Source organism: Juglans microcarpa x Juglans regia, chromosome 8S (assembly GCF_004785595.1).
Source record: "Juglans microcarpa x Juglans regia isolate MS1-56 chromosome 8S, Jm3101_v1.0, whole genome shotgun sequence".
Taxonomy (NCBI): domain Eukaryota; kingdom Viridiplantae; phylum Streptophyta; class Magnoliopsida; order Fagales; family Juglandaceae; genus Juglans; species Juglans microcarpa x Juglans regia.
The window spans coordinates 7,072,075-7,090,315 of NC_054609.1; the positions used below are offsets into that span (position 1 = coordinate 7,072,075).

Consider the following 18,241-nt stretch of genomic DNA (forward strand, 5'->3'; position numbering starts at 1 on the left):
AAACACTAGGGGTGACTCAGGTTCAGATGAAGGCAAACTCCCAAGTGGTTGTTAACCAGGTGTTGGGAACATACGCCACCAAGGGAAAATGCTGAAAAATTATTTGAACTGAGTTTGGGAGGGTCGCAACCGGTTCTCTTACTTTAGTATTGCACAAAACCCCAGGGAAAACAACTCTATAACAAAACAAATTGGCAAGAGTAACTTCGGGGATGGATGAATCCACCCTCCCGTGGAAGGTGGAGAAGAGAGTCATCGAGGTCCCAGTGGTCAGGATGGAATTTTACGAATTGGAGCCCAGGAACCTGAGTGGGCTAGGGAGATAACAAGATACCTAGATACAGGTGAACTCCTGGTTGGGAAGGAGGAGGCGAGGAAAGTCAAGAAAAGAGCAGCACGGTTCACCAAGGTCAACAATATTCTCTATAAGTGAGGCTTTGCCACCCCCTACTGAGATGCATCTCATCCCAAGAAGCCCACTATATCCTAGCAGAAGTACAGGAAGGGGTATAAGATGTGGCGCCCTCGACCCTCACGTGTTAAATTTGTGGAGTTCATGACACTGGGATGATGACCACATGGATTACGCACCCCAACGACCAGTACTCAAAGTGTGTACAATATGCAATAAGTGTACAAAAAATAATATTCATAGTGGAGAAATAAAAAGGTCTTTTTTATTAAGTACCAGAATTGTTCAAAAACAGTAAAATATCTTTACAAGAATTATACAGTCATCCGACAGAAAATTTAAAGAAAACAAATAACATAAGGGAAACAAATCCCAAAATGCTGAACAACAAATTAGCAACTTAAACTTATGGCGGACTCAGCCCCTCAGGTTCATACTCAGGCTCTGCGTCAGACTCTATGACACCATAAGATGGAACCGTAGGGTAAAACACCACAATGAGATTATGACATCTCAACAAGTAATTAACCAAAACAATATCTAAGAGATTTAAAATACATAATATAATCACACGTCCCCATACGGACAAATATGCAGAAAAAAAATCAGATTCTTTTTCCCAAAAATACACTTTTAATAACTCACACAAAAAATTCCATTTTGACCCAATTATAAACATTATTTTATTATGCATGCACTGCGGTCTCCCCTATGGACAGTCCACATACCCTGGCTCTCATCGTCACACCATGGGTAACGTTCGTGCATGAGACTTCGTAACGAGCGATGCCCAGTTCCGCGCCCAGCGTGTACATGGCCAAACATCCTCTATTCTCACCAGCCAAAAGGTTACGGAATCGGTACGAAAGTATTATCGTCTCTTCCGTTCCCGTCGTCGCCCTGCGATAACTCATCGGATGTCACATCAGTCTGTTACGCTCCCGAATGACCAGAGGAGCTCCACCGAGATAGTGCCCCATCTCAGCTTGGGGTCGTGATACACACGCACCCACATAATTCAGTCTCATTTTTCAAAACAAACAACGTGACCTCAAAGCACAATTTATTTAAGACGATAAATGTGTATGACAACAATTTATTGGATGAAATATTAAATAACTCATTTAGATAAAATAGCCATCCATTTACAATTATACAGTTTCACAACTACACGCGTAATCTCGTTCTCCAATCTGGCCCAAGGCCCAACACCAAAACCAACTACAATCACAACCCAACACTTCAATGGCCTAAGGCCCAATTTCCAAACAACCAACAGTTTACAATTAAATAACAGTTATAAAGCCAATTTAAATCACTTGAGTTGCGATGGAAAATTACATAAACACGAAGATTGGAATTTCTGAAAGATCGGTCGAAAGGTGTTGCTCAAGGTGGCGGCACAACGGCGACAACAGTGTTTCAAGAATAGTACAGTGGCTTTTTTGGTGAGTTTCTCTCAAGGAAAAATTTGGTTTATGAAAAAGAAATGGAAAACACAAGTCACGACAGGTACCAACAATTCACCAAAAACTTATTGAAATTTCACAATTTTAGAACCAAACAGAGCTCGGCAAAAATAATACACAAGCTCACAGATTCACCAAAAAAAAAAAAAAAAAAATTACAGATCAAAACTCAAAACACCAAAAGATGAAAATAGCTTGAATGAGAGAAAGAGGATAAGGATCTCGGAAGAATTAAATTGAGGAACCTGCAGACTATATATAGACCAAGAATGGCAGTTTGAGGAGCTATGTGTCGCATGAGTAGAAGAAAAGCAAAAAATGGCAGTACAAGCCGAGGAGGAGAAGAAGGCATACTGTGGACGTGTGGCACGGCAGCTGGACAGCGCAACTCGAAGCTCACTACTGATTGACACGGAGCTGCTTACGGTGGAAGGTGGTGGTGGCCTTGAGGAGCGGCAGCTCGATAACAAGGCTTCAGAGCCTCCACCAAATGACATGGAGCTGCCATGAGGCATGAGGTGGAGGAAAGGAGGTGGTGGCAAAGGCGCGGGTTGCAATACTTGGCAATGTTCTAATTGGAGGAGGAAAATGCTTCGGCAGTTGCTAGGAGAAGAAGAAACCAGTCGGTAGAAGAAGAAGATGGAAGAAAAGAAGAAGGAAGAAGAAAAGCAGTTGCACGGCGCAAGAAGAAAAGTGATGAAGCCCTAGAGGTCATCCTCCAAAACAGCGCCGTTTGACAAAAAGGAGCTGGGTTCCTAACTTCTGCATGGGATGGGCCCTTTAATCACAAGGCTAGGCTTCAGATGCTACATGGGCTGGGTTCAATAAATGCACGGGCTGGGTTATTCACACGGGTTGGGTTAAACTCATAAAGGTTGGGCTGGATCTTTATGCACACGGGTTGGACTTTTAATAAAACACATGGGCTGGGTTTATTTAAAACACACACACACAACCCAATTAAAATAAATTACCACAACTACACACAAGCCCAACCAACAATTATAAAATAAAATAATAACAACATAAATAAAATATCACAAATAACATAATTAAAATAAATAAAACATTTAAAATATATGAAAATATAATCACAAGTAAAATTAGAGATCTCACATAAGAGAATTATTCTGGAGGAAAGACCTTGGCTAGGAAACTTATGTGTGCTGGATACTATTGTCCTAATGCTCTATAAGACGCCAAGGAGTTCGTGAAAAAGTTCGTCAAGTGCCAGGTGTTCGCCCCAGTGCCCTGTGTGGAAGATTTAACCTTCATCACTACCCCATGGCCCTTCGCACAATGGGGAGTCGACTTGGTGGGGCTCATTTTGCTAGAGAAAGGAGGAGTGAAGTTTATAGTCGTCACTGTAGATTATTTCACAAAATGGGTGGAGGCAGAGCCCCTAACTACGATCATGGCAAAAAGCATCACTAAATTCTTATGGAACAATGTCATCTGCCAATTTGGGATTCCCAGAACATCATTTCAAACAATGGGGGAGCAATTCGACTCAGAAACTTATCAGGAGTGGTGCGTAGAACTGAGGATCTAGGTTAAATACTCATCCACGGGACAACCTCAAGCTAACGGGTAGGTTGAGGCTACGAATAAGTCCTGTTGGCGATATTGAAGAAAAAGCTCACGAAAATAAAAAAGGAAGTGGAAAGAAGAGCTCCCAGAGGTCTTATGGGCCTATAGAACCATGATAAAGATCCGATATGAGAAATCTCATTTTTCTTAGCATACGGGAGTGAAGTTGTCTCCCCAGTAGAGGTCGGGCTACCCAATTACTGCTTCGACCATTTCAGCCTGTCCTAGAATGAAAAAGTACTCAAAGAACATCTTGACCTCCTAGTTGAAGAAAGGGAAGAAGCTGAGGTCCTGACAAATATCAACAAAAGAAGGATAGAGAGTTATTTTAATAAAAGAGTCAAGCCAAGGACCCTCAAAGTAGGTGACCTAGTGCTGAAGGAAACATGAGTAACTACATAGGATGAGAGAAAGCTCAGACCCCACGGGGAGGCTCTACATTATAATCGCCAGCCACTAACCCAACTCGTATCGCTTAAAGGATAGCCAGAGAAAGAAATTGCAGCACCTCTAGAAGCCGAGCACTTAAAAAATTTTTTATCTTTGATTTTGTATATTTTAGAAATAAAGAACAATGAATAAAGGCGATCATTTCCCCCCACTCTCGTGCCAGAAGAGAAAAATGTATATAAGTCCTCAACCACCAAAATTGAGTCCAAAGACTCGTGGTGAAGAAAAAAGGGCATACAGGTCAAAAGACCCCACGACTGTCAACCACGAAAGTCGAGTCCAAAGTCACATAGTGAAGAAAAAGGGTGTGCAGGCGAAATGACCTCGCGACCCTAAACCACCAAAGTCAAGTCCAAAGACTCAAGGTCAAGAAAAAATGGTGCGCAGGTCAAAAGACCCCACGACCCTCAACCACCAAAGTCGAGTCCAAAGACTCGCATTGAAGAAAAAAGGGTGTGCGTGTCAAAAGACCCCGCAACCCTCAATTAACAAAGTCGAGTCCAAAGATTTGTTGGAAAGGAAAAGGGCGTGCGGGCTAAACAACCACGGGACCCTCAACCACCAAAGTCGAGTCTAAAGACTCACGGTGAAGAAAAAAGGGCATGCAAGTCAAACGACCACGCGCCCTCAACCACCAAAATTGAGTCCAATGACTCGTGGTGAAAAAAATAAAGGGCGTGTAGGTCAAAAAATCCCGCGACCCTAAACCACCAAAGTCGTTGAAGAAAAAATGGCGCATAGGTCAAAATACCCCACCATCCTTAACCATAAAAGTCGAGTCCAAAGACTTGCAGTGAAACGAAACGCGCGTGCAAGCCAAAAGACCCAGCGACCGTCAACCACCAAAGTCGAGTCCAAAGACTCAGGTTAAGGAAAACGGGTGCGCAGGTCAAAAGACCTCTTGACCTTCAAACTCTAAAAGTCAAGTCCAAAGACTTGCGATGGACAAAACTGTTGAATTCAACGACTCACTAAAAACATGAAGCATATCTCAAGCACCTGAACAAAAGTAAAAGAGAATACAAGTAAACTACAAACATAGTAAATAGATATCCATACAACATAGTAAACAGATGTCTACACAGTTTGATGTGCAAATATACATGAATAAAATTGTGAAGGATAAAATTCAAAAGATCCTAAGGGGGAGCAACATAAGCTGGGGGCGTGGACCTTGCAGGCGGGAAGGCATCAGGCATTGTGTCACACCCTAACGCATCAACGAATTGGTGAGAAGTCTGATCAGGCTTAAACGCCTCAAGGTTCAACTGCCTCAAGTCAATTAGGGGATTCGCCAATAGGAAAGACCTGAGCTGCACCACTTCAACTCCGTACCCGTAGCCAAAAGGTTGGACGCGGATAGCCCTGGCCGCCATGAGTTGGGGAGAGAGATGAACAAGTTCCTCCTTCGAGGAGACCAACTCTGATTCCAACTTTAACACCTGCTTGTCCCGAGATTTGGCCTTCGCATCGAGATGCAACAAGGACTCATCCAGCTTCTATTGATTCTCGACCATTCTCTCCCAGTCCTTCTTCATCGCCGCATGCCTTTGGGAAAGGTCCTCCCAGGCCCCCTTCGTCTCTGAAAGCTCGAGGCCAACATGCCGATGAGCATCTTCGGTAGTCGCCACTGCTCCAAAAAGTTCAGTTCAGTGCTGTTTAGCACCCGCCAACTCCCTCTGGGAAGAGCCTAGTTCCAACCTAAGACTAGATAGATGCACCTGAGTGGAACCCCGCTCTGCCTTCAACAGTGTTAGCTCAAAGTTGTTCTGGGCATTTATGAGCTCACTTCGGAGGCTAGACACCTTTTCATGAAGAATGTCTAGATCGCCCTCTAGTGAGTGGGCATAACCATTCTACTGCTCAAGGAAGATCTCCAACTCGACCTTCTCGGACTTCCACTTTTCAAACTCCCTTTTCGCCCAAAAGGCAAACATACTCCTCGACCGTACTTTTTCCTTCAAATTAGCACGATCAGCGACGATCTAGGCGGCAAATGTGCGGTTTGGATAGTGAGATGAGATGAGATGATTTTAGATTAAAGTTGAAAGTTCAATGAAATATTGTTAAAATTTTATTTTTTAATATTATTATTATTTTAGGATTTGAAAAAGTTGAATTATTTAATATATTTTGTTTAAAAATTTAGAAAAATTATAATGATGAGTTGAGATGAGATTAAACACTTTCACTATCCAACGAGGGCTAAGTCGTCCACACCCTACAACAAGCAGATATGCAACAGTTTAAAAAAAACAGATGAAGGAAAGAAGAGAATAAGTCATACCGAAGAGAGGAAGTTCCTTAGCCGACCAACCATGTCGCTGACGGACTCGTTTCTGGGGGTGATGAGAGGGGGTTGGTCACTTCCTCCCTTGAGAGCTTGGCACTGAGTCGTGCCACGACCCCAGAGAATAAGGGCCCGACATGACGAAAGCAGAAGAGATCCCACCCCCAGGGGCATGACCAGGTTCCTTGGTGGGGTGGACAAGTTCCACCATGGCAGAATCGGGAAAAACTGACCCCTTATCGTTTCCACCTTCCTTGGTGGAAACGCCCTCATCGAGAGTGGATCATCCCTTGTCACCCTAAAAGGATAAGTCAAAGGTAGAATGGATGGAAACCCGCTCCCCATTCACGTCCAAATCAGTGGGCGGGGTCTCACCCCCAGCGACAGTAGTGGGAAGAGAGCTTGAAGTGGGTTCCCTTTCCCCTTGCTAGCAAGGTAACTCTTAGAGGCGTTAAGGTAGAGAGGCCTAAAGAGAAGGTAGTGTAGATATTTGTCGGTGACTGTCTAATCGAGGAAGGCGGGGTCGATGAGTGACATTCGTCGACACGGACAAAAGCCTTAGTGCCAGTCTTGGCACCACTTTGGGCCAAGGGCGCCTTGGACGTCCTAAGGCTCTCGTGGTGAAGGGGATCTTCTTATTCTTGATTGGCAGCGCGTAAAGACGGAGGACGTTTACTTGCTTTCTTAGGCGAAATAAGGGCGGGCCTCTTCTTGGGAGAAGCCACCGCCTTTGTAGAAAACAAACGACCACTCACGCGGGAGCGATCAGGCATAACTGAAAAACGGTCAATATTGGCTAGGGTTATGAGGGCCTTAATCCAAATGGCATCCTCATTTTCTTGAACTTAGGTGAGGACCATATCAACGCGAGCTTGTTCTCGTTTCGACAAAGTGACTGCCACCACCTTCTCGTCAGAAACTTTACACCAATTGGTGTTAACTGGAAATCCACCCTTCGAGGCTTCACGAACAGGGAACTGCCAACCTTGATCATAAATAAACAAGAACTTCCTTTGCCATTGTTTAGCATTAGAATGACGAGTTTCAAATCACTCCAGACATCCAGAACGCATATGGAAGCTACAAATGTTGCCCGCTGAGCCCTAATCGAATAAATTGCAAAGCATTCTCGAGTGGTCAAATCTGGGTATTCGTCACGAGTAGGCTTGAAAACCATCCGCCATACAATGCAACTACATAGGAGGACCCTCCAAGCATGAGGATGAAGTTGGGCAGACACCAACTTCAAAAAGTCAAGAATGTCACACATCGGGTGATAAAAGGGAAGTCTTAAGCCATGGGCAAAAGCGCAGACTAGCAAAGCCACCTATTCCGTGAAAGCTTCATTGTCGATGGCACCTAGGTGAGGAAGCTCAAAAATCACGAAGTCTAGAATCCCATAAGAATTCATCAACCTAATGAGGACAGAGCACCAGTCAACACCCTCAAAATAAGGAACAACCCTTTGAATAGATGATTCCGGAGCAAAAGACGAGGTACCACGAGCGAGAGGTCGGGAAGAACTCTGTTGGGCCATTGTAAGGCAAAGAAAGCTAGGGTTTCATAGCAAGGACGAAGAGAAGTATGAGATTTAAGGGAGAAGACGAAGAGATAAGCACGAGAATGTAAAAGAAAGAATGAAGAAAAGAAAAGACGAGTAAACAAGGAGTAAAGATGTTGTTATAAAGAATAAATAGGACGACGGTTACGTGATTGAGTAGAAAAGTAAAGGGACTAACAACGACATCATTACACGATATGGTGATGTAACGGAAAGCGGGTGTTGAAGTAGTTTCATCCTACTTGAAGTCTGGAGACACGTGCCTCGAAAGTGAGTGGCCATTGAATTCCCCAAGGATCGAGGGAAGCGAATCGTCAAGCAGGGTATTCATTGAATTACCGCCCAAGGTAAACGTCAAGCAGGGTTTAGGCTCGTGATAAAAGTTCGTATAAACTTGACTTGATTCATTTGAACTCGTTTTGAAGCTCGTAATGTGTCATGTATGTATGTGATATATTTATTAAATGTTATTTATATTTTATATACTTAATTATATCCTTAACTTATTTAATATATTTATTATATTCTCAAAGTGTTTATAGGATAATTTATATAATAATATATCATACAACTAGAACTTTGGATTTATTATATTATCTATATATATTAACTAGTTTAGTATGCTACATTTATCTTATGTATTATTTTTTTTATTTATAATATACAAAGTTATATTATAAGAATTTTTTTATAAAAAAATATTTGGTCAAGTAGTTAAACGGCTAGAGTATTTTGTACAACTTAAAATTTTTTTATTAATCAAAAGTTAACAGTTAGAATTAAAAAAGAAAAAAGAAAAAAAAACCATGTTCGAGCTACTCGACCTTGAGTCGTTTGTTTACTTTGAGTCGAGCTCGAGCTAGGATGTTCGAGTTTTATTTGAGTTCGAACGAGTAAACATGCTAATCTAACTCGAGTATTCTTGTTTGAATTCGACTCAACTTAGTTTATTTGCAACCCTAATTGTGTTTAATTATGATAAAAATTAAAATGCAGTATTATATATTTTGCAAGGAATAAAAGGCTACTGTAGTTTTAAAATAATCAAGTAACAAATGTTAACACAAATTTTCAGAGGAGAAGTGCTACGTCTATAAATAAAAATATCTAACAAAACTTTCATATTAACATCACTTAATGTGGTCATGAAACATTTTTTATTGTAAAATATTAGATTTGATGTATTACGTCAAGTTCCATCCTTTTTAAATAACTTTTTGTAATCCTCTTCCTAAACTAAACATTTCGCTTTGGAAATATTGTACAAATTTCATAAGATTAGAGTTATATAACATATAATACATACTCCAAATAATTTTTGGACACCAAAGTAATCACGTCTTCAATCCATGAACATATACAATGGAAGTAATTGACAAAAAATAATGATAGTACTTCTTAGAACTATTTAATCACTCATTTTCAACAAACTAAAATGATTATACCATTCATAAAAAAAAATGAAATTTTTTATTCAAATATCGTATCTTAAATAAGGGAAATGATATTCCCAACGAGAAATGCTACCGATAAATTCTATCGATTTTTTTTTTAATTAACGGTTAAGGAAGTGTTTTTTAATGAGTTTGTGAATTTTTTAAAACTACATTTAAAAAAAAAAAAATTGAAAAACAAATTACACTATCAGTAGAAGTTTTCAGTAACTTTTGTCAATTAATGTAGCATTATCCCTAAAATAAATACTCTCTATTTAAAACCAAGTTATAAAAAACTATACGTGCATCGTTTCTACAATAGTGGGCTTCTAGTCTCCTGAATAAAGTTTGGAGATGGGCCACAATATAGAACGGCTACTATACGTCTTTTATGATCTTTGTGCAATTATACTATACCTTTACATTTCTATGAAGAACAGCACAGTTTCAGCAACAAGGGATATAAGAAAGCATGATAATTTAAAAACAAAGGCTGCTTTATTTAATTCATGCTGATATATCAAGAAGAAACACAAATATTCCTCTCACACTTGTTTCCCTAAAAGCCATAAAGTGTACGAAACTTAAAACCAAAGCAAACTAATTGGGAACAGACCCATTTATTGATATGCATTAATCAAGCAGGTGATCTGCATGATTGAATGTTTTTGTACCCTACAAATAAAACCAGATGAACAACAAACAGCAAGCACTGCCTGCGTCTTTTTCAAGCCATCGATCGGCGTCGTTAAGGTCATCGATAACTAATTCGGATGCCACCATGGAATAGCAAAGAACTTCATCTGCCCCTCCCTGCAGTGACTGCCATCCTCTGCAGTAGAAGCAAAGTATGCAGGCCTCCAGTGGTTCAGCAAAAACTCAAAACCTTCGCCACTTCCTTGTGTTTCGTTTGCCAGCAGCTTCGCACTACTGAAGTTACATGCCAAATAGCTCAATAGGTTTGGTAGTAGGTAGACATTTGGAGCAACAGAGGTGTCACTTGGGGGTGCATATTTGAATACTAGTGCAAAAAAATGGCACGATTGTTAGAACTTAAACTAAATCCAATAGTTTGAGTGATATTAATTGCCAATTTAATGCCATATATATCAAAGCAATGGCCAATATTACTCACCTAATTTATCGTTCAGGTAGAAAGGACTTGTTTTGAGAGCCCAATCTGTGTAGTTGAAGCCAAAACGCCAGCCTTCTGAGCCTCCGACAACAATGGTTCTGGCCTCACCAACTACCAAGAAAGAGGCTGCAATTGCAAGTAGAATGAATCCATGTGCACCAAAAGTAAAAGCCATCTTCATTCTCATATAGAATCCTCCAATGTATGGCCTTAGCTTGAAAGAAAACCAAGGTGGAATGGAATGAAATATTGGCTGGTAAAGTGGGTTTTTATAGGAAAACTAAGGCAAAATGTTTCAAACCAAAAAGTCTACGTAGGGCTTATAATTCAACTCAAAGGGGTTGATAATCACATCAGTTTTAGTATTCATAATTTTGGTATGTTTCCATTACGAGTAGAAAATGATGCTCATGGTTATGATTAGCGAGGCAGTAAGGTCAATATCCAGAAACAACTCATTTTTATTGGCGGGGTCGATCTAGATGTAACCTTTTAACACAACGGTCTCAACGGTCAACCAACGGCATCTCTTGTGTCTACACTACTTTTTCTATTGTTGAGCAGTAATTCCTTCTTTTTCTAACATTTCCAAACCCACTTTCTCTAGAAACTAGGGTATAATATGGTATATTATATGTTTTTGTTTCTTTCTATCTCTTCAAAATGTGAGTTTTTTTTTAATTATTATAGAAATAATAATTGCGAAGTTTGAGTTTTATAATTTTTTTATATATATATTTATAGAAATTAGAGGTGTAATCGGTCCGGTTTGGTCCGGTTTTAGATAAAATTTGAGACCAAATCAGTATACACCGATTTTGCATTTTGAAAAACCGATTCCACACCGGTTATTCCCTAAACCGGTATTTCGGATTTTACTGGGTCCGGTCCAATTTTTCATTTTTAATATACTATATTATATATTATATAATATATATAATAGTATATTATAGCATATAATACTATAGTGATATAAGATTTTAAAATTTAATATTACATTAATTAGTAATTTATCATATAATACAAAATTATTTTATATATAATTATATATTATATATATTATATATATAAATTATATACAATATAAAAAATTATAATATATATATGAACCGGACCGGTTAGGTCCAATTTTAAGAAAAGAAAAACTAGAACCGAACCGATTTTGACCGGTTTTAAGATAAATAAAACCGGTACCGGACCGAGCTAATAAAACTGGTTCAGTCCGGTCCGGTCCCTTTATTTTACACCCCTAGTAGAAATAATCGGATGCATTTCGCATTTTTAAGAAAATAACTGGATCAAACATGGCCGAAGATGCACTCAATTTAATTTACAACATGAGAAACATGTTTTCTAATTCACAATATTACGTACCCATTCAACATAAAAGCAAGGCACTGATTTGCACTCTATTTGGAAAACAAAGTGGAGAATCAATTAGCTGCATGCATATCTCCAGGGCACAAGAAGAGCCATGCATATATATATCGTCAAAAATCATTTCTTTAGATACCATTCCCAGCATTGTTTGAAGCTCAAAAAAAAAAAAAAAAAAAAAAAAGAATCCAAAAAAAAAAAAAAAAAAAAAAAAAAGGAAGTAGAAAACCAATTAAGAGAGCAAATGGAGGAAAAACTCTCACTTCAGGCCTTGGGTTCGAGGAATTTGGACCTATGACGTCCCATGGCTGTGGAGCACTGAAGAATATTCAACCAAGTTACTCATGTAGGTCGTTGACTACTTATTTTTATTATTTATCTTTTGTTTTTTCATCTTTGATGTCCCCAAATGCAATTTAGACATGAGTCGCCTAAGGTCCCTAGCAGAAGAAGCCCCCAAAAAGCACCCAAGTAGAATATTTAAAAAAATAAAGTCCCATTTAGAGAAAATTGAGAAATCAATGAGAGAACATAAAAAATATCAAATAAATCTCTCATGTATTTGGTCATCTCTCTAATTGGTTTATCATTTTTCTCTCTTCTTCTCAAAACTCAACTTTTATTGAACTTTTCTTGTTTTATGGTTTTTTTTTTTTTTTTTTCTGGAATCTTTTGTCTCACAATCAAGCCCTTTATTTTCATCTTAAGTAGCAAGTAAAGCGATCTTTGGAGGTAGGAGTACCGTAACTAGGGAGACAACGGTTGTAACTAGGGAGGGGGTTCGGGGGAATGTGCCCCCTGAAGCAACTAAAGCAAGTATGTAGATTGAGTTTGAGTTTCTCCTGTATATCTCTTTTTCATTTCTAGTGTTGATATTGGGACATGAAATGATCCAACTTCTTGTTATATCTCCACATAATACTTATGTCACATACTCTACTCGCAATGATAAACTCGCTTTTCGTTACTATCACTTTAATGTACAATATGAAAATTATGACTAGCGAAATCTACTTTTCTAATGTTCATAAAAAGCTTTTGTGTAACCCCTTGAAAAGGTAGAAGCCCACCTTTTTTTTCCTCCTAAATGCGACGGTTATTTATAAAACTTTATTGACATGAATGGTTATAATTGTGGAGGGACCTTTATAATCCTCAACAAGAAACAGACACAATCAGGAGGCCCAATTGATGCAAGCCTAAGGCCAAAATGGATTAGTCGTCTAGGTCTTAGAGACCAATACAAATCCATTTTGTAACCACCAAATATGACAGGTAAGATGATCAAGCTAGTGAGATGGGATAAGCCTGCAATTCTCAGGATGACCATCATGTCAAGTGTATAAACCAATAAGAGCAACAAGAGGATCAAGCCTATAACTAGTACTTATCAACGATTTACCACGCCTATATATATAGTAAGAAGGTAATTACTCAGGTAACTTTGCATTCAGAACTTTGGTGATAACTCATTCTACGTATCATTGACTTAGGTATTGGAGATGCATCGGGCACACCGGGCAATTGTCTTTCTTTGTTGCAGGTAGAGTGCATTGGTGTGCAGCGTGTGGAACACGTCCCAAATAGTGGCGTCGTCTATGGGATCTTTGCTGAATCTATAAGTCAGTTCAGTTTCCATCAAACTCCAACATGGTTTCTACTTGCCAACTACCACGTGTTCTCAAGCAAATCGTGATCAAGACACCGTTCCTGCAGATATGGCCGCACGACTTGTAGAAACGAAGCATAAACTAAAGCAGGTCACGACAGTAATGGAGGATCTCTGGTGGGAGGATGAAGACCTGAGGCATCGCAACACCAAACTTAGTGGAGCCACATTACCAAGTCATAATAAGCAGCTAGAAGGAGAAGCACAAAGCGCTAGAGGGACAAATGCCGAAGAGTTGGAAAAGAAGAGTCTACATGATGAGCTACGCAATCTCGTTGATAAGTACGAAGAGATGGCCCGAAAGATGGGAGGATGGCCCGAGAGATGGGAGGATCACCCTCAGCCAAATTGTTGTTGAATCGTATGGACCTAGCCTATAGTGCGGTGGTAACGGCTATACCACTCCACCAAAATTCAAAATCCGACAGATAGAGATGTACGATGGATCCCGAGACACAGTCGATCATCTAGACAACTTTAAGGCACACATGATCCTTCATGGTTTCCCAGGGGAAATAGCCTGCCAAAGCCTTCCTACTGACACAAAAAGGCGTGGCAAGAGGTTGGTTTGGAGCACTAAGACTGGGGTCAATTGCCAGTTTCGAAGAGTTGGCCAAGCAATTCCTAACACAATTCATGGCAAGTAGGAGGCATCAATGGCCCACGACGTCTTTCCTAACCATCAAGCAAAGAGAGGAAGAAAGTTTAAAGCCATATCTAATTTGATTCAATAAAGAGAGGCTGACCACCGCTGACCAAGATGAGAAGATAACCCTGGCAGCTCTCTTGGGAGGTGTGTGGCCTAGAAGTCTATTCATGGCAGAGTTGGCGAGGAAAACTCCTTCGACTTTGAGGGAGTTTATGGACAGAGCCAACAATTTTGTCAATGCAAAAGAAACTTTGCAAGCCCTAATTGAACAGAGGAAATGTGACATGATATCAGAAGGCAAGAGCTCAACAGAGTAGGGCAAAGGAAGATTGGCTCAGGCCAATAAGAAAGATGGCATGAAAAACATGCACCCCTATGTGAGCAAGGAACCAAGCTCATCCATAACAACTTGAATGTATAGGGAAAGAAGGGTCCTCGAAAAAAGAGTCATGTCAGGCCAGGAGAGGACAATGCTTCTGGAAATACCACCAGTTAGATATCCACTGGACAGAAGATTGCACAACGTTGAAAAAATGTATTTGAGCTAACAGGTAGTGGAGAACTCGAACGAATGCTTGCCAAACATGTAAAGCGAGGCAAGGAGTAGAATGGGAAGGAAACCCTCGATGAAGTAACCACCCAACAAGGCGACAAACGATAAGAGAAGATATTCGTAACGCCCTTCACCAAAATACTAATCGCTGACATGCACCTTTGGGAGAGATAAGCACTATTGCTGGGAGATTTGCTAGGGGTGACGCCTCCGCTTCTAGTAGAAAAGCGCATCCCGTATGGTAAGGTATGAGGAAGTTTATACGACAGACAGGCTGCCCAAGCAACAACGATGCAACAACACGGCAACCATCTCCTTCGAGGAAGAGGATTGTGAGGGAGTTTTGTACTTACATGATGACGCACTGGTTGTAAGCCTCCTAGTCGCCTATTATACTACCAGGCAAATTCTAGTCGATAACGGAAGTTCAGTAGATATCCTATTCTGGGAGGGCTTTGCAAGGATGGGCATAGACGCTAGCAGGTTACGAACTTCGTCCACCCCACTAAAAGGATTCTCCAGTGATGCCATGCAACCATTGGGTGCCATAACCTTGCCTATCACGGCAGGAAAAAAAGCATGCATAGTTACCACAATGACTGACTTTTTAGTGTTCAAAGTCCTATCATCTTATAATGCTATATTAGGGCGCCCAACCCAGAATACCCTCAAGACGACCACATCTACCCACCACCTCAAAATAAAATTCCCAACGAAAGCAGGAGTAGGGAAGTGTAAGGAGAGCAAGCCCTGACCCGAGAGTGCTACATGCAAGAGCTCAAAGTAGGGAGATTCGACGTTTGCACTGCTAAAGACCACACTCAAAAAAAGCCCCCACCCCCACCACCAGTCCTCCTCGATCGCGGCATGGAGGCTCGAGACGAGCAGAATTTATAGCAGGCAAAATCGAATGAACAAGTGTAGTTAGTAACGTTGTATCTGGGGTGGCTAGATACAACAAAATGGGTAGGCACGCGACTCCCCTGGATATAAGGGAAGTCTTGAAGCAATTGTTAATCAAATACAGAGACGTGTTCACATGGAGCCACGAAGGCATGCCCAAGATTGACAACACAATTGAGTATAAACTGTGTCGTTGCCGATTGCAAGAAGCTCCACTAGAAAAGAATATCGTTTAGCATAGAGAAGTATGCAACGATATAGCCGAGCAGTTGGACTGTCTCCTCACCATAGGATTTATAAAAGAAGCCCACTACCCCAAATGGTTGTCCGACGTCGTCCTAGTCAAGAAGGCAAATGGAAAGTGGAGAATGGGCGTCGACTTTACCAACCTAAACAAAGTATGCCCAAATGATAGTTTCCCATTGTCAAGAATCAATGTTATCGTCGATGCCACGGTGGGACACCAAATATTGAGCTTTATGGATGCCTACTCAGGATACAATCAGATCGAATGAACCCGACAAACGAAAAGAAGATGTCTTTCATCACAGATAGGGGGCTCTACTGCTATCATCTTATGCATTTTGGCTTGAAGAATGTTGGGGCAACCTTTCAAAAGCTTATGAGTCGGATATTTAGAAAATAGATTTGGCGAACCATGGAGGTATATGTTGATGACTTGCTGGTAAAAAGTAAGGAACCTGCACAACATCTAGCAGACCTAAGAGAATCTTTTGCAATACTCCGCCAGTACAGAATGAAACTGAACCCGACTAAATGTGCCTTCGGAGTGGACTCAAAAAAATTCCTAGGCTTCAGCGTGTTCGAGAGGGGAAGTGAAGCCAACATTGAAAAAATTGATGCAATTATAAATATGAAGCCGCCACAGAACTAGCAGGCCAAGTGGCGGCTTTAAACATGTTCATGTCCATGTCCACAAACAAATGCCTACCTTTCTTCAGAGTGTTACTCAAAGTGCACCGCTGGAATAATGAATGTGACTAGGCTTTTCAAGAGTTGAAGCAATGCATGTCCTGCCCGACATTACTAAAGTAGCCCGAGCAGGGAGATACGCTCTACTTGTACTTAGTAGTGTCGCCATATGCAATATCCGCAATCCTGGTCAAGGAAGAAGGAGCGGCCCAAATGCCAATCTATTACACAAGCTGCGCATTGCAAGGCGCAGAGGCCAAGTACCTGCAGATGGAGATACTAGCGTTTGCTTTAGTGATAGCTGCCAGAAGATTACAACCGTACTTTCAAGCCCATCCTATTAAAGTCCTGACAGAGATCCCCCTTGAGAAAGATACTACAAAAGCTCAAAAATTTGGGAAGACTAGTCAGCTGGTCAATCAAGCTCATTGAGTTTGGTATCGACTATTTACCAAGAGGAGCGTTGAAAGGGCAAGCTTTGGCATATTTCGTCACTGAGTTCACTACCTTCCTTCAGGAAGTGGCAACTACCCTGGTTGGAAAACCTTGGCAGATCTGTGTCGACAACTCTTATTGTCGTGCCGATGGGTGAATAGGCATCCACATAGTCAACGACGTGGGGCGAGAACTTCACTACATGGCAAAACTCATGTTCAAGATCACCCACAGTGAAGTCGAATATGAATCATTGATAGCAAGACTCTCTATCTTAGAAACACTAGGGGCGACCGAGGTTGAGTGAAGGCAAACTCCCAAGTGGTTGTTAACCAGGTGTTGGGAACATACGCCGCCAAGGGCCAAAGGTTGAAAAAGTATTTGAATCGAGTCTGGGAGGGTCGCAACCGGTTCTCTTACTTTAGTATTGTGCAAAACCCATGGAAAACAACTCTATAGCAGAAAAATTGGCAAGAGCAACTTCGGGGATGGATGAATCCACCCTCCCGTGGAAGGTGGAGAAGAGAGTCATTGAGATCCCAATGGTCGGGACGGAAGTTTACGAATTGGAGCCTAAGGAACCTGAGTGGGCTAGGGAGATGAAAAGATACTTAGATATAGGCAAACTCCTGGTTGGGAAGGAGGAGGCGAGGAAAGTTAAGAAAAGAGCAGCACGGTTCACCAATCAACGACATTCTCTATAAGCGGGGCTTTGCCACCCCTACTGAGATTCATCTCACCCCAAGAAGCCCATTATGTCCTAGCAGAAGTATATGAAAGGGTATAAGGGAATCATTTTGGAGGAAAGACCTTGGCTAGGAAACTTATGAGGGTTGGATACTACGGTCCTAAAGCTCTCAAAGACACCAAGGAGTTCGTGAAAAAGTGCGTCAAGTGCCAAGTGTTCACCCCAGTGCCCTGTGTGGAAGTGTTAACCTTCATCACTACCCCATGGCCCTTTGCACAGTGGGGAATCGACTTGGTCGGGGCTCTTCTGCTAGAGAAAGGAGGAGTGAAGTTTATAGTCATCGTCGTAGATTATTTCACAAAATGGGTGGAGGCAGAGCCCCTAACTACCATCACGGCGAAAAGCATCACTAAATTCTTATGGACGAATGTCATCTTGCTGGTTTGGGATTCCCCAAAGCATCATTTCAAACAATGGGGAAGCAATTCGACTTAGAAACTTATCAAGAGTGGTGCGTAGAACTGAGGATCTAGGTTAAATACTCATCTACGGGACAACCTTAAGCTAATGGGCAGGTTGAAGCTAAGAACAAGTTCCTATTGGGGATATTGAAGAAAAAGCTCACGGACCAAAAAAGGAAGTGGGCAGAAGAGCTCTCAGGGGTCATATGGGCCTATAGAATGACGGTAAA

General features: G+C 41.1%; 1 protein-coding gene across 1 annotated transcript; it reads right to left on the reverse strand.

The window, feature by feature from the left end:
- Positions 1-9,687: 9,687 nt before the first annotated feature.
- On the reverse strand, positions 9,688-10,585 carry LOC121244017 (blue copper protein 1b-like). The gene is made up of 2 exons (XM_041142066.1): positions 10,344-10,585; positions 9,688-10,229 (listed from the first exon to the last, which is right to left on the reverse strand). Exons 1-2 carry the CDS (start codon positions 10,528-10,530, stop codon positions 9,973-9,975), a joined length of 444 nt encoding a protein of 147 aa, XP_040998000.1. The 5' UTR covers positions 10,531-10,585; the 3' UTR covers positions 9,688-9,972.
- Between the last annotated feature and the right edge of the window lie 7,656 nt (positions 10,586-18,241).